At 47.1% G+C, this 12,704-nt stretch overlaps 1 protein-coding gene across 3 annotated transcripts in view; it reads left to right on the top strand.

Annotated features, from left to right (window-relative positions):
• The window catches only part of TIMELESS (timeless circadian regulator), a 327,088-nt gene extending 319,145 nt beyond the window's left edge, over positions 1–7,943 (top strand). For all 3 annotated transcript variants that reach the window (XM_078689100.1, XM_078689101.1, XM_078689102.1), the window contains exons 27-29: positions 5,570–5,681; positions 5,921–6,000; positions 6,261–7,943. In XM_078689100.1, the coding sequence (XP_078545226.1) occupies positions 5,570–5,681; positions 5,921–6,000; positions 6,261–6,367 (299 nt within the window). In that variant the 3' untranslated portion in view covers positions 6,368–7,943. The remainder of the gene's footprint in view (positions 1–5,569; positions 5,682–5,920; positions 6,001–6,260) is intronic.
• Positions 7,944–12,704: the final 4,761 nt, after the last annotated feature.

The following is a 12,704-nucleotide window of genomic DNA, read 5'->3' as shown; positions in this document are numbered from 1 at the left end:
CTTGCCAGATGAATATAAAGAGGCAGCAGAGATGCTCATACAGGAAGGAAAACTCATCTCCAATGCTCCTATTAAGTGCGCACTGGACGCGGCAGACACTGCGGCCAGGGCCATTAATACCAGTGTGATGTTACGGCGACAGGCCTTGCTGAGAATCTCCGGGTTCAAGCCGGAGATGCAGACCACCATCCTAAATCAGCCTGTAAACCCTGATCACTTATTTGGACCTGAGGTGGACACCACCCTAGAAAAAATCAAAAAGGACACAAACTGCGAAGTCTATGGGGGCTCTCCAGTCGCAGCAGTTCAGGGGTGGTTCTTTTCGTCGCTCAGGCAATAGAGGTGTTTCCAGAGGCCAGATGTCCCAACAAACACAGTACAATAAGGGTGGCGCGCAAACCACGTACACCAAACAAAGTAGAGGTGGCTATCGCGTAAACAGCGCCAAAGGCAGAGGTCGTGGAAACAACAGCTCCCGATCCTCCGCCGCCAACAAACAGTGACGCCTTGCCACTGCCCCCCGACCATACAACACCGGTCTGGGGGAAACTCCAACAGTTCCTGCCGGTCTGGAAATCCATCACCACAGACAGGTGGGTCATAAAGCTTATCCAGTACGGTTATTGTCTGGAGTTAACATCCACTCCACCCAACATACCCCCAAAACACCGTCCTATGTCCACAGAGCATTTGCACTTATTGCAGCAGGAGGTACTCGTCATGCTGCAAAAAGGGGCAATCGAGCTCGTGCCGGTGGAAGAAAGAGGCACAGGAGTATACTCCCTGTAATTCTTAATCCCGAAAAAGGACGGGTCCCTCAGACCCATACTGGACCTCAGACCCCTAAACCAGAACATTCTATCAGAACACTTTCACATGCTAACACTGCAGCAGGTTCTTCCGTTGCTCAATCAGGGAGATTTCCTCGCCACATTAGATCTAAAGGATGCATATTTTCACATTCCGCTACATCCGTCACACAGCAAAGTGCCTAGCGACAGTGGCTGCACACCTCAGGAGACAAAACGTTCACGTCTACCCTTATCTGGACGACTGGCTTGTCCAAGCAAAGTCGGCCCAGCAGTGCGCCGCCAACATGTCCCACTCCATTCACCTTCTTCACGATCTGGCATTCTCACTGAATTACCCAAAGTCACACCTTCAGCCCGCCCACGTACGGCAGTATTTGGGCGCGACAATAAACACTCTGGCAGCCACAGCACAGCCGAATTCAGTGAGGATCAACAGCATTCAATTGCTGATACAGAAATTCAGACCGCAACACTCGCTTCCGGCACGAGTGTTCATGCAGTTGATAGGCATGATGGCCTCCTGCATCTTCATAGTCCCGCATGCGAGACTACATATGCGTCCGCTTCAAGAGTGCTTAGCACATCAGTGGACTCAGGCTCACGGACAGTTGAGAGACCTAGTGTTGGTAACCGGTCGGCCATACAACTCTCTGCATTGGTGGAATCCACACAACCTTTGCAAAGGACGACCGTTCCAGGAGCCTGTGCCACAGATCATCCTAACGACGGACGCATCTCTCCAGGGTTGGGAGCTCATGTACTCCACTACACGGTGCAGGGACTATGGACAACACAGCAAAAGAAGATGCACATCAACCTCCTAGAGCTGATGGCAAACTTCATGGCAATGAAGGCATTCAAGGTACATCTGTGCAACAAGGTCGTGTTGATCCGGACGGCCAACATGACGGCCATGTACTACATTCAGAAGCAGGGAGGTACACACTCTCCACAGTTGTCTCATCTGGCTCAGAGCATGTGGAAGTAGGCCATTCAAAGGAACATCTTCCTCATGGCAGAACACCTCCCAGGCAAGGACAATCAGATGGCGGACCTGCTCAGCAGGCACAGCCACCAAATGCACGAGTGGGAGATACATCCATCTGTACTCCACCCGTACTTCCAGCAGTGGGGTCATCCAGAGATAGACCTGTTCGCCACAAAGGAAAACGCCAAATGCCAAAGCTTTGCCGCCAGGTTTCCACACCCACAGTCGCAGGGCAATGCGATATGGATGAACTGGTCGGGCAGATTTGCGTACGCTTTTCCCCCAGCACCTCTAATACCGCTGGTGGCACGCAAGCTAAAGCAACACTCGATGACACTCATCCTGGTTGCTCCAACGTGGGCACGCCAACCATGGTACACCACGTTTCTAGAACTATCCGTGGTACCGCATCAAAGGCTGCACCTCACACCCAGGCTTTTGACGCAGACCATGGCGACATTCAGCATCCAGATCCGCAACAGCTCAACCTGGCGATCTGGCTCCTGAGGTCTTAGAATTTGGCTACCTCAACTTGCCTCCCGACTGCATGGATATCATACGGGAGGCAAGAAAGCCCACCACCAGAGCATGCTATGCGGCAAAATGGAAACGGTTTGTCATTTATTGTGCAGACCACAACATCAACCCGCTTGACGCGTCTACGCAAAACATCATTTGTTATCTGCTACATCTTTACAAATGCAATCTGGCATATGCTTCCATTCGGATACATTTATCCGCCATAGCGGCTTATCTCCAAAACAGGCAGCATCTCTCACTTTTCAGAGTGCCTGCCATTAAAGCCTTTCTGGAAGGACTCAAACGAGTCATTCCTCCCCGGACCCCACCAGCTCCTGAATGGAACCTTAATGTGGTCCTCACCCGACTGATGGGTCCACCTTTTGAGCCTCTACATTCATGCGAGATTCAGTTCTTGACATGGAAAGTGGCTTTCCTGATAGCGATTACATCACTGCGACGAGTTAGTGAACTCCAGGCACTAACTATCCAAGAGCCATTCATACAAATTCACTCCAACCGGGTGGTGCTGCGCGCGCTAACCCTAAATTTCTTCCAAAGGTGGTTTCACAGTTCCATATCAGTCAGACTATTGAACTGCCTGTGTTGTTCCAAAATCCTGAGTCTGTGGCGGAGAGAATGCTCCACACTCTTGACGTCAAAAGAGCTTTAATGTATTACATTGATAGAACCAAACATTTTAGGAAGACGAAACAACTCTTTGTTGCCTTTTCAGCACAAGACAAAGGCAACCCCATTTCCAAAGCAGGTATAGCCAGGTGGATCGTTAAGTGTATTCAAATTTGCTATCAAAAAGCAAAGCGCATTTTAACAATCCCCCCAAGGGCACACTCCACCCGCAAGTTGGGGGCCTCCATGGCTTTCCTTGGAAATATTCCTTTAGAAGACATTTGTAGAGCAGCCATTTGGTCTACCCCACACACATTTACAAAACACTACTGTGTAGATGTGCACTCCAAACAGCAGGCAGCTGTAGGGCAGACTGTTCTAAAAACACTTTTTCAAACTGCTGCAGCTGGCACAGGCGGCCGCCGCCGCTAATGGAGGGACTGCTATGTATTCTATGCAAAAGATATGAATTCAGCAGCCCACATGCCTCGAACCGAATATGCTACTTACCAATATGCATCTGTTCTTGGCATGTAGGGCTGCTGACATTCATATCGCCCGCCCTCCACCCCGGCGCCTGTAGCGGCTGCAGCACTTACAATTACTCTTAGCATGGTCATCACTCACAGTGTTACACTCCATCTTTGCCACAATGGCTAAAAACAATCTGGGGATGAAGTCGATGCCCATGCGCACTGTAGTCCAGGGGAGGAGCCACCTATCTCGTGATACTTCGAAGACTCTTCCAGGACAACAGTGTGCAATCATCCGGACCCAACACTAGGCGGCAATCTATGCAAAAGATATGAATGTCAGCAGCCCTACATGCCAAGAACAGATGCATACTGGTAAGTAGCATATTCGTTATACAAATGTGCATAGCTTCAAATACCAAAATGCGAAGTATCTTTGTAAATTGCTGTAGGAGCTGCACATATGCAATAATTCTGCAGTGTGCACTAGTATCCACAAAGGTTCCCTCTGCTCCTAGTTCTAAGGCTAAATGTAAGACGTTCTTTGGTGATTTTCACAAATTCTGTTCATGGCTGGATGTCATGCTGCCAGCTTTCTGATTCTCCCATCAGTCATGCTAAAGCAAGACTCCTTTTCCTAGCACTAGGATGTCATTTTCGCACTTTTAGCTTTCATAGCTGAACTGTTTTTGAAGTCCTGCAGTTTACATGTTAAGGGCCTGGTCTGTGTTGTAGCTTACCACTATTGAGTTGTTACATCTATGTATGTGCGTGCCACTGAAAACATTTATTTTCTTCTTGGAAAAACACCTTTCATTGAAATTAGAATAATACGGTGAGGTGAAGGATTGTGTTGATATTATTTAAGAGGGAAGGGTTACATTTTGGTTTGAGGTTACAGTAAAGGTTAGAATAGGGGTCATGATTAGTCTCTGGGACAAAGTTAAGCTAAGGGCCAAACTTCTGGTTTGAATCAAGATAGGGTTAGTGTGGGTAAATTGGAAATAATTATGATCATGGTTCGGCGTATAAGATAGGAACAAGCTTTTGACAAGTTAGAAATTGGAACAGAATTAAATGTCGCAGAAATGGCTAAGTTTCAGGATATTAAAAAAAATCTACAAAAATTGTAGTGTGGAGGAAGTGTAGTTTCATTAACGATTAAGATGAATTTTTAACTATATAGTTCTTGCTGAGAAAAGCGATTTGAATACATGGTCTAGGAAAAGGTCTAATTCCCATCGAATTGGTGTTAAATTAAAAATATCTGCCTAAGTTTTATTTCTGTGAAATGCATCCAGATGAAATGTCATAGACCCTGAAATTCATTTGGAGGGAAGTAAACGGAAATCATTTCTTTGGAGGGTAGAAGTTAACCAAGACTACAAAATAACTGACGTCCTTTGACCTACAAAATTCAGGCAGTTTCAACAAATTCTTACCCAAAGTACCAAGGTATGGGTCTCTAGCTGAGTCTCAGGAGCCATTTTCATTTCTCATCGAAGCTGTGTCTGAGAGACTTTGTGGCGATAGTTTCAGCCGCGATCTCCTAAGAAAATTAAAGAGGCCGTTCTGTGCTCCTAAGAGTAACAGCCGGGGCAGTCAGCGAGATGTAATGTGTGAAGCTGCTCCAGCCTGAGCGGTGCAATAGCTCGGCAGGTATCCATGTGGGAATGATCAAGGGGGCGCTGTCATGGAATGTGAGGCACCCTAAACCCAATGAGGACAATCCGGGGGGTGGGGGCTGCAGCACGAGTGTAAGTCAAGATGGGCGCTAGTGCAGAACTTTTTAATGTAGGCCTGAAGGCCCAGCTTCTGGGAAGATTCTAAGGGTATCCACACAAGTTGAATTCACATGCAATGAATGTCAGTGCGACACATTTATCTATTCTGTGGTAATCCTGAAACTCTGCCACTGATTCATCTCTCCTGGGCGTGTGTTGAGCCCTTCGGATTTAGCGGAATGTGATCAGAAGGATGTTTGGTTATTGAGCCTGGCAAGGAGCTCAAGCGCTCATTCCCACTGACAATTCGAAAGCTCATGCTCTAGTGATCGTCTGCTGCTGCCGCTGATATTTTACTATTGATGGCGGTGAATCAGGACTAAAGCTTTACCCAGTTTGTTCACACACTTCTCTCCTCCCTAGCTTCACCTGCGGCGCCTTCTCCTGTTGAAGACGATGAGGAGCCCTCCGAGGTGTCCCAGCCAGCCAACATAACAATGGAATCTGATCCAGAGGAAGAGGAGAGCGCCAATAGGTGAGATGACAGGGGCTGCAAACATGTTTCTATTTCTGAAAAATTTCTACAGGTCACAAGTAGCTTCAGTGGGACTAGTCCCAACTTGGTGGCTTGCTTTGAAACTCTCCTGATGTGTACTGCCTCATTGTAGGTGCTGTGTGCCCCCATAATGCTGTCCAGGTTAACATGATCCTGCTTGTATCTGCTGTCACCCAAATGCACATACACTGACCCTTGTATTTTATCTGGTATACCAGGGAGGATGATGCCTTGCTGAAGCCGGCCAGCAAGAGAAGCCGACTGATTGATAGCGATGATGATGAAGTCGAAGGCAAAGGTGTGTTCTGTCATTGCCAACGTTGTGGGTGAATGAGAGCTTTCTTAGTGCTGTTGACCTAGGTTGTCCGAGTAAAGTGGTCTGATGGGTGGTCCGCTTGTACTGTTTATGAGACCCAGGGATAGTCTGCCGACCCGTAAGATAAGCTAGTGTCCCAAAAAGTCCAGTGGGTCTGGGATATAGTGGGTTGCATGCTACACTCTGCCCCGTTTAAAGGCACTTCAATGTCTAAAAAATGTTTAACTGTTTGTTTCCTTCAGATGATGTGATTGAGCACCATGGGAACAAAGGGGGCTCGGATTCTGACGAGAACCGCAGGCCGACTAAAAGGAAGCGACTGGTCATCGATGATGAGGATGAAGACTGAAAATGGAATCAAAAAAGTGAAGAATCCCTTTCCTGCATCGTAACATCGTATCATCTGTCTTTCAGGCACTTCTGCAATATGTGCGTGGTTACCCAATAAGCTCCTAGTTACTGACAGGTTGTCTACGTCGCACATGGTGGTTTGAGTTATTTTTATTGCCCGGATGGAAAAAAGCATTGAATCCAACGCTGATCTTTGAGCTCTTGGGGTGCTCCTGCTATGCTGTAGCTCATTAAGCCTCTAGAAGTAGGCCTCTTCCATTGGCCCTGTGGTGGATTGTCACAATACTCCACGATTTTGAGAGCTTCCTTATCAGCCTGGAAGCCAGTTTACGAGGAGAAACTCATGATAACCCCTTGCGGCTTGATGATTCTGCTATAATGGGTGAGCACATTTCTGGTCTGTGCCACCCAAATCATGCAGCTCTGTTACGTTCACTTCAGGACAAGATGTCCCCATTGGAGCCAGATGTCTCTGTGGATAGGAGATGTCACAGCTTTTATCTTTACCTTCAGCAGCTCTCAGTGAAATGTGTTTTGGGCTGGTCACTCAAACTCTTCCTCTGCCTACATCCCACGGGCATGCTTGCTTCAGATGTAAGCAGTAGGTGAGGGCTGGTGTTCTATATTACCCTGCACCCCCAGTCTTCACGGTGATCAGTGGTTTGGGTTGAGGAGTATGGGGCAATAAGGGGTGTGTGCTGGCCTGCTCCCTTTGTCCTAATCTCCCTTCCTGACACTTGGTCGGCCCCAAAGGTCTCAGTGTGGGGGGGGGTGGGGCCATTCGATCTGTAGAAGCCAGGCTTGCCTTGCTGTCCACTCCTGTTTTGGTTGTGTGGAGAATTTGTGAGTTGCCATCTTGGTCATCACATAGTTTGAATAAAGAGATGCAGACGTTCAGTGGTTTTAAAGACAAAAAAAATTAAAAGTTCAGCTGCGTTCCGAGTGATAGCCTGGCACAGCCTGGATAGGGACTTGCATACCCCAGTGGCACTCTCCCGTGTGCGTCTGAGCCGGTGCCAGGGGCCTGTGCAGGACATGCTTTACGCCAGTCCTCTGATCCTTTGTGGACAGGCGCCCCTGTAGTGAAGGAAGGTGGGCTTAAGAACTCCAAATTGTAAGGCGAATGTGGGGGACTTGCCATAAAATTAGCCTTGTTCCTATATGATGTATTGTTGCTAATTAAATAGTGTCTCTCATAAGGAAGAGAGGTGTGTGTTCGTGTTGGTTGATGCAGCATGGGAACTCCATGCTCGCTCACCGCCTCCCCTCCGGTCTCCAGACAGTGGCAGAGTTTTGGCCCACAGAGTTTTAATGCTGGTTTCGCATGACTTGAAGCACCCACGGGCTTTTGTGCTTGGCAGCCATCCCAGACGCTTATCCATCCACTTGGAATCTGAGCAAAAGGAGGACTGTGTTTTGAAAACTAAACTAAAAGAAATATTTTTTACGCTGTCTTTTATAATGTTACAGTTTTCTTTTTGTGGTTCCCTCAGATGTTCTCAGTATTCAGTTGTTTCCGTAAGTATATTTATGGTGTAAAGAAATTCTAAATAAAGTAGCCTTTTTGTACATTTCATGTCGATGCATTCTTGCTTCGTCATTTATTTTTTCTGCACTAGAGTTAGTTAGCAGTTTTTTGGGGTTTTTTGCAGCGGGTAATTCCAGGTGGGGACGAGGGATCGAAGCTGTGCCCCTTGACATTAAAGCAAGTGTGGTTGGTATCAAACACCGAAACTGAATCTCTTAACGTCAGGATTTATACCTTTAGGAGTTCTAGTCATAATGTGTTTATATATGCACCTTGCTTCTCATACAAACTGGCAGGCTCTCTGTACTTACTATGCACACGTGCATGCATACATGAAGGAAGGGCAGGAACCCTCTGTAACGAAAAAGAAGCAAACCAGCATTCCCCAAAAAGATAGGAGCACGATGCACCTAAGACCTCCACCCAAGTGAGGCGGAGCAGTGGAAGCATCTGGTGAAATGCGAGGTCCATTACCATTATTTAACTTCCGTTTCATGGAGGAAGTCGTTTGGCTTGCGTGGATGTATGATCCTGTGTTGAAATGTGTGATCTGTCATGTAAAACTAATCAAGACTGGCTTCTTAGGACGCAGCCTACCAGACTGCGCAGCTGTCTAGTTTGCTAAAGACATCTTGGGGACATTCTGAAACCTTCCCTGGGAATGCATTCCGCCCATCGCTTACCATTGGCTTTGTGGCTTGTAACCCACAGTCGCTTGCTCTCTAATTGCTGCCTTTATTTGTTTTAGGCGGTCCAGCTCGAGTTCGTCCCTCCTGAAGAACCTACCCTATTTACTGTATCCTTCAGAGTGCTCCCTTACTGTAACCAGCATTGGTAGAGCCAGTAGATCTCGCCTATGCAAGAGCTACTGCCAATGTGTTTTAACCATGTTGTATTCCAGCTTTCACCAGCCTGGTAGCTGTTCAGCATGGCTAAAAGTTAGTGGTGTAAAGGAGAGTGGGGTGTTACGGAATGGCGTAGAGAGTTGTGGAATGGCGTGGAGTGGTGTAGCATGGAGTGTAGTGTCATGGAGTAGCATAGTGTGTTCTGGTGTGTCGTGGAGGGTAGTTGAGTGTTATAGAGTGGAGTGATGCAGAGTAGTGTGGAGTGGCGTAGAAGGTGTTGCCTAGAGTGGAGTAGATTTTCTTAGAATGGAGTGCTGTAGTGTAGTAGAGTGTAATGGCTTAGAGTGGAGTGAATAGAGTTTGAGTGGAGTGGCATAGAATGGAGTACTGGAGTGGAGTAGTGTGTATCGTAGAATAGATTGAAGAAAAGTGGCATGGTGTGACAGAGGGAGTTGCGTAGAGCATCGTAAAGTGGAGTAGTGCCGTAGAGTGGAGTGTCAGAGTGGAGTAAAGTGTCATAGAATTGAGTAGAGTGGCCTAGAGTGAAGTAGCATAAGGTACAGTGGTGCAAAGTGGATTGGCATAGAATGCAGTGGTATAGTGCACTGGTTTTGAGTAAAGTGGCGTAGAGTGGAATGGCGCAGGGTGGAGTAGAGCGGCAAAGAGTAGATTGTTTCAGAGTAGAGTGAAGTGGTGCAGGATAGAGGTGTAGAGTGCAGTAGCGTAGAGTAAATTGGCGTGCAGAGCAGATTAGCGTGGCGTAGAGTGCATTGACGTGGAGATTAGTGCTGCTGAATAGAGGGCAGTGGTGCAGAGTAGTGTGTCTTACAGTGCAGTGGTGTAGAGGGCATTGGCGTAGAGTGTTGCAGAGTAGAGTGTTGAGAGCAGTGGCGTACAGTGGTGCAGAGTAGTAGAGTGGCGTAGAGCACAATGGTGTAGAGTGGGGTAGTGTGCATTGGCGTAGAGTGCTTTGAGAGAAGTAGCGTACAGTGTGCAGCATAGAATAAGTGGCATAGAGAGCAATGGTGTAGAGTGGCGTAGCATGCAGTAACGTAGATCTCAGTGGCTCAGAATGCAGGCTTGCAGAGTAGCGTGTCTTAGAGTGCAGTGGGTAGAGTGCATTTGCTTAGGTTGCGTTGGTGTAGACTACAGGTGCGTAGAGTAGAGCATGGCAAAAACACATTGACAAAACCAACAGCTGTTGTGTAGGCGAGACCTATTGGCTTTGCCAAAGCTTGTTGCTCCGTAACATCCTCCTTTTTAGGTCTCGCCTAGCGCAGCGCGCATGCGCTGTTCTAAGAACAGGGCCTCTTGGAATCACTACAGACGTCTCCAGATTTTCACTAAACTCGTGTGTGTGGATTTCAGCACGCAATTGGCGAAAGGCGTGTGCATGTCCCACCTTCTCTGTAAATGTTCACTCCCACGGCTGCAGCTTTCAAACATTGTCATACTGAGCGTCATTTGTATAGCAGAATGCAGTTGTGGTCCCCAAAAATGGCATAATACAGCCCCAAAATGATTACATAAAGTGTTAACGCCGCCAACAGGCGAAACCGGGTACTGTGGACTGAGGGCATTTCCTCTAGGATGTGAACGTCCCATATACTGACATCCAGGAATGCTTTTCAATAAAATATGGCATGATTTAAACATTGCAAGCAAACCAAATACATAAGATGAGTACAGATGGGAAAATGCTGAAAGTTTAATAACTCTGTTCTTACCAAGAGCACATTTAATGAAATTAAGACGACATGGTAAGCGAGGGAGAAGAACCCTTTAAGGTGGGGTGGTGGGAGTGGAGATGGTTTACATGTCTCATCCAAGACGTTCTGCCAAGAAGCTAATTTCTTTTTCTCACATTAACATTTTTCAGATGTAACTTGTTTTGGATTTACACCACTGCAAGGGTGTTTAGTTATCCCTTTTAAACAAAAGCACATTTTGGCAAGTTTGTTGGAAAACCCCACTTTATTTTAGAAGCGCCTTTGAAGTGGAAGAAAAAGTTTTACTCTTCCGCGCAACGCCTCGCAGCCGCTTCTGAATACCCATCTTTGATCCTCAGAAGGAATGGTGGTCCAGTGTCTGGAGATTACTGGTCCAATATCCTGAGCATCTGATAGAGACTTCTAGCCGCGGATTCCATAACTTAGAATATCCCCAGGCGTCAGACTGGATCCGGAATTTTTTTGCAGCAGCACCTCTGCGCGCCGGGGGACCTTGCCACATGACCCCGCCCTGACGTCATCCACGTACGTGACCACGTCAGTGAGGTCATGTTGGAAAGTGGGTTATTGGTAGGGGCAAATGTAGGTCTGCTACTGGCAATAAGGCCACTAACACATGATAGGACTCAGCATAGGTCTTAGAAAAGTATTCCTTTGCTCAACCCTTGCTAACGTGGCTGCGAGCAGACAGGCTTAACTTCAAAGACAGGTATGTAAAGCATTCAAAAACACCATTCCAGTAAATAATTAAGACACAACACAAAATAAAAATCCAACACCAATTTATAAAAATAGGTAATATCTTTATATGTTAAATGACACCAAAACTAAAATAATCCACTGTAGGGAACTAGAGATACTAATCTTTAAAGATTAGTCACTTTCTAGTGCTTAGAAACTAACAGCGCCCCTTTAAGTCATTTTGTTTTCTCTGTCAGGGACACACCTTTATAAATTGCTCTGAAGAATTCTCACCACTGTAGTGGGCCATCTTCAGCAAGCGGGGTCCCGTTAGAACACCTTCCTGGCGTTCTGCTTGCGGATCCCAAAGTATCCAACACATAATCCAAGGTTCTGGAATCTCCAAGAGGGTCCTTGAAAGTGTGAAACTTCAATTCCGCTATCCATTTGAACAAAACCCTTACAAATCCACTGGTACTCCAGGCTTTGAATTCTTTGTGGGGCTGTCCAGGTGAGCTCTGTTAACCTGTAGCTTGCAGGGAGTTCCACTCTTAGTCCTTTGGCAGCAAGGTAATCCACAGGGCTGTAGTTTCAGATGGTGCAGTCTTCATAGGTCAGGCCTTAGAGTTCCTTGCACAGCAAAAGAATCTTTCCAGCAGGGCACTTCTTGCTTCATTCAGTTTCAAGCAGCAGATCTGGAGGGCTCTGCCCCTCTCAGATACTTATTCAAAATTATCTGGGTAAAGCACCAGGTCACTGCTGACCAATGAGAGCACGGCAACTCCTCATAGTTATGACCACATCCTGTGGAGTGTGGCATTAGTTTGTCCCAGAGTGCATCATTCTTCATAATCCATAATGGCTGATTTTCCAGCAAGGAGGTAAGAGCTGGCTAAATACACCGCCTATCATCTGCACATACCTTCCTTAAGCCTAGCCCTGACTCTGGGTCAAGACTGTCATAGTGGACTGAAACCCAGGCCTCCCCTCTATCTTTGAAGAGCGTAGTTTACGACACCTCCTGGCCTGGCATTCCTATAGAACAGATTTTCCTGAAGCCCTCCTGATGTGACGGAGGCTCGGAAAGCGGTGTTACTTCGGTCGTGGATCTATTATATCTGTATCTCTAAAGACCCTTAGGACCGAAACTGGGGACCCGGGTTCCTGCGGACTATGCCTCCGATGATCGCCGCGGAGTCTCTGTGATCGCTTGGTACCTTGTTTGCCGTGTATACGTTTCCGGTTATTGCATGGAGACGGGATTCTCAAACTCCGCTGAATATCTGGAATGAGTATTCTTTATCTGTGCCTTATCCTGAAAAGGAACATTTAATTAGAATTACATCTGATGCATTGGTGTCCCCCCTCCATGAACGCTGGAAGTGGGATCGTTAGATGTGAGATATTCTGTCGAAGGCCACCAAACTGGCCCAACCCCTAGATTGGCCATCTGTTTGATTGTTGTGTTCTGCCCCACTCCACCGACGTGAAAGCCCTGATGAAGGTGCAGCCATAAGATCAGGCCAAGGACCGAAACGCGAGTCGGCGTTG

Source organism: Lissotriton helveticus, chromosome 1_1 (genome assembly GCF_964261635.1).
Source record: "Lissotriton helveticus chromosome 1_1, aLisHel1.1, whole genome shotgun sequence".
NCBI lineage: Eukaryota > Metazoa > Chordata > Amphibia > Caudata > Salamandridae > Lissotriton > Lissotriton helveticus.
The sequence above is the reverse complement of the archived record's forward strand: the minus strand, read 5'-3'. Positions and strand labels throughout refer to the sequence as shown.